We start from the raw sequence: 2,500 nt of genomic DNA, 5'->3' as shown, positions 1-2,500 counted from the left end.
CTGCAGTGCAACACTGCCCCCTGCTGCTGCTGCTGTTACACCACTCACTGATTGTGACCAGCACTGACACAGAAGGAAGCAGGAAGGAAGGAAGGAAGGAAGGAAGGAAGGAAGGAAGGAAGGAAGGAAGGAAGGAAGGAGGGAGGGAAGGAAGGAAGGAAGGAAGGAAGGAAGGAAGGAAAGAAGGAAGGAAAGAAGGAAGGAGGAAAGAGGGAGGGAGGGAGGGAGGAAAGAGGGAAGGAAGGAAGGAAGGAAGGAAGGAGGGAGGGAGGGAAGGAGGGAGGGAAGGAAAGAAGGAAGGAGGGAAGGAAGGAGGGAGGGAAGGAAGGAAGGAAAGAAGGAATGAAGGAGGGAAGGAAGGAAGGACAGATAAAAGAAGAATCAAAAGAATCAATAATAGTCAAACTGATGCTTATGAGTCAAACTCAATACATTTCTTTCATATCTTTTCTTACATCTCATTTTTATAACAAAGTGGAAAAATAAACAATTCACAGAATATTAAAAACATATTTTTGTCATGAAGTTTTGATGAAAATGAAAGTGTTCTAACTTCATGTGTTGTGTCCTGGACACGTGTGTGTACTGGACAGGTGTGTTTGTGTACTGGACAGGTGTGTTTGTGTACTGGACAGGTGTGTGTGTGTACTGGACAGGTGTGTGTGTACTGGACACGTGTGTGTGTGTACTGGACAGGTGTGTGTGTACTGGACACGTGTGTGTGTACTGGACACGTGTGTGTACTGGACAGGTGTGTTTGTGTACTGGACAGGTGTGTGTGTACTGGACAGGTGTGTTTGTGTACTGGACAGGTGTGTTTGTGTACTGGACACGTATGTGTACTGGACACGTGTGTGTGTACTGGACAGGTGTGTGTGTGTACTGGACAGGTGTGTGTGTGTACTGGACAGGTGTGTGTGTACTGGACACGTGTGTGTGTACTGGACACGTGTGTGTACTGGACAGGTGTGTTTGTGTACTGGACACGTGTGTGTGTACTGGACACGTGTGTGTGTACTGGACACGTGTGTGTACTGGACAGGTGTGTTTGTGTACTGGACACGTGTGTGTGTACTGGACACGTGTGTGTGTACTGGACACGTGTGTGTACTGGACACGTGTGTGTACTGGGACGTGATTGGAACCTTATCTGCTGAACTGAGGAACATTGGCTTTATGCCACAAGTCACCTGGACAGAACAAGACAAAAAGGAAAACACCAAAAAAATCAAAACAAAAAAAAAATTGTCAGAGGACAAAAAGTTGTGCGTTTGGTGTTTGGTAACACAAATGACTAGAAACACCCCGGAGTGTGTTGTGGCACCACACACATGACAGATGTGACACAATCATATCTGATCTTGATGCTAAAAAGGAAGTGATTTATTTTTTCTATCTATGCTGCAGTTCCTATAAGGCCACAAGATGGCAGCGTCACCACACGACACGCGTTAGACGTTAGGCGAGAACCTCCAGATCCTCGTTAGTGCACAGGAGCGACGGGAGAAGAGAGGAGCGGCGAAGGCGAAGGTCAGGAGGAAAGTCAGGACGTTTGTGTAACGTGTAAAGAAGGTGTTTAAGGTTAAGGGCGGAGCTACGTGTAAAAAAAAAACACTTAAAGCGTGTAACTATAAACGGATAAAAATGACACGTCTGTTTTTTTATTAATGAAAAAAAAATAACTGCAATTAACATTAATAATAAAGTTATAACGAAAACGTGTGTTGCCTTTAGAAATAGTGGGCGGAGCTAAACACTTATAAACGTGATATGATTTTAGTCTAGAAAGAATTTTATATTTTACAAACCGTGACATGCGAATCGTAGGTTTAGGAAGTTTTGCTTTCAGACAGACAAATCGTTTGATGTTCAAGGGGTTTAAGGTTGCTAGGCAACCAGGAACCATTGTTAAAAAAAGAAGAATGAAACGGGGACTTGAACTCACGTCGAACTCGTTGAGGGCGGCGGCGAGCTCTCCGATGCCGGCGTGTCCGTGCTTCTCCTCTGTGGGGGACGTGGCCTGGGCGGCGCTGGAGATTCCCCCGATGGCTTCCTGCACCTGTTTGAAGACGTAGTCTCGGTTCGCGCGGGTGGCTGCGACGTCTGGGTGGCGCAGGAAAGCCTGAGACGCCGTGTACAGCATGGTGGCGTTTTTCTTCAGAGCTCCACGAGCCGCCGCCATCTCGTCCCGACACTGAGGATCCTTCAGCTCCTGCACCGCACCAGACACACACACACACACGCACACACAACACACACACAACACACACACGCACACACAACACACACACGCACACACAACACACACGCACACACACACACACAACACACACACACACACACACACACACACACACACACAGCAAACATCATTGTGAGAAACACATTTCTTCTCCCTTTTTCTATTATAGTGAATCCTCTCTTTTTTTCTCTTCTCCTTCTTCTTATATTTTTCCCCGTGTTCTTTTTGTGTGTGTTTTCTTTCTGCATTTGACTTTTT

General features: G+C 46.3%; 1 protein-coding gene across 1 annotated transcript in view; it reads right to left on the bottom strand.

The window, feature by feature from the left end:
* Positions 1-2,500, bottom strand: part of LOC125145257 (catenin alpha-2-like) — a 66,421-nt gene that overhangs the window by 22,703 nt on the left and 41,218 nt on the right. The window contains exon 5 of the mRNA XM_047816682.1: positions 1,946-2,212. Coding sequence (XP_047672638.1) covers positions 1,946-2,212 — 267 coding nt within the window. The remainder of the gene's footprint in view (positions 1-1,945; positions 2,213-2,500) is intronic.

The sequence above is a fragment of the Tachysurus fulvidraco genome, chromosome 7, assembly GCF_022655615.1.
Source record: "Tachysurus fulvidraco isolate hzauxx_2018 chromosome 7, HZAU_PFXX_2.0, whole genome shotgun sequence".
NCBI lineage: Eukaryota > Metazoa > Chordata > Actinopteri > Siluriformes > Bagridae > Tachysurus > Tachysurus fulvidraco.
The sequence above is the reverse complement of the archived record's forward strand: the minus strand, read 5'-3'. Positions and strand labels throughout refer to the sequence as shown.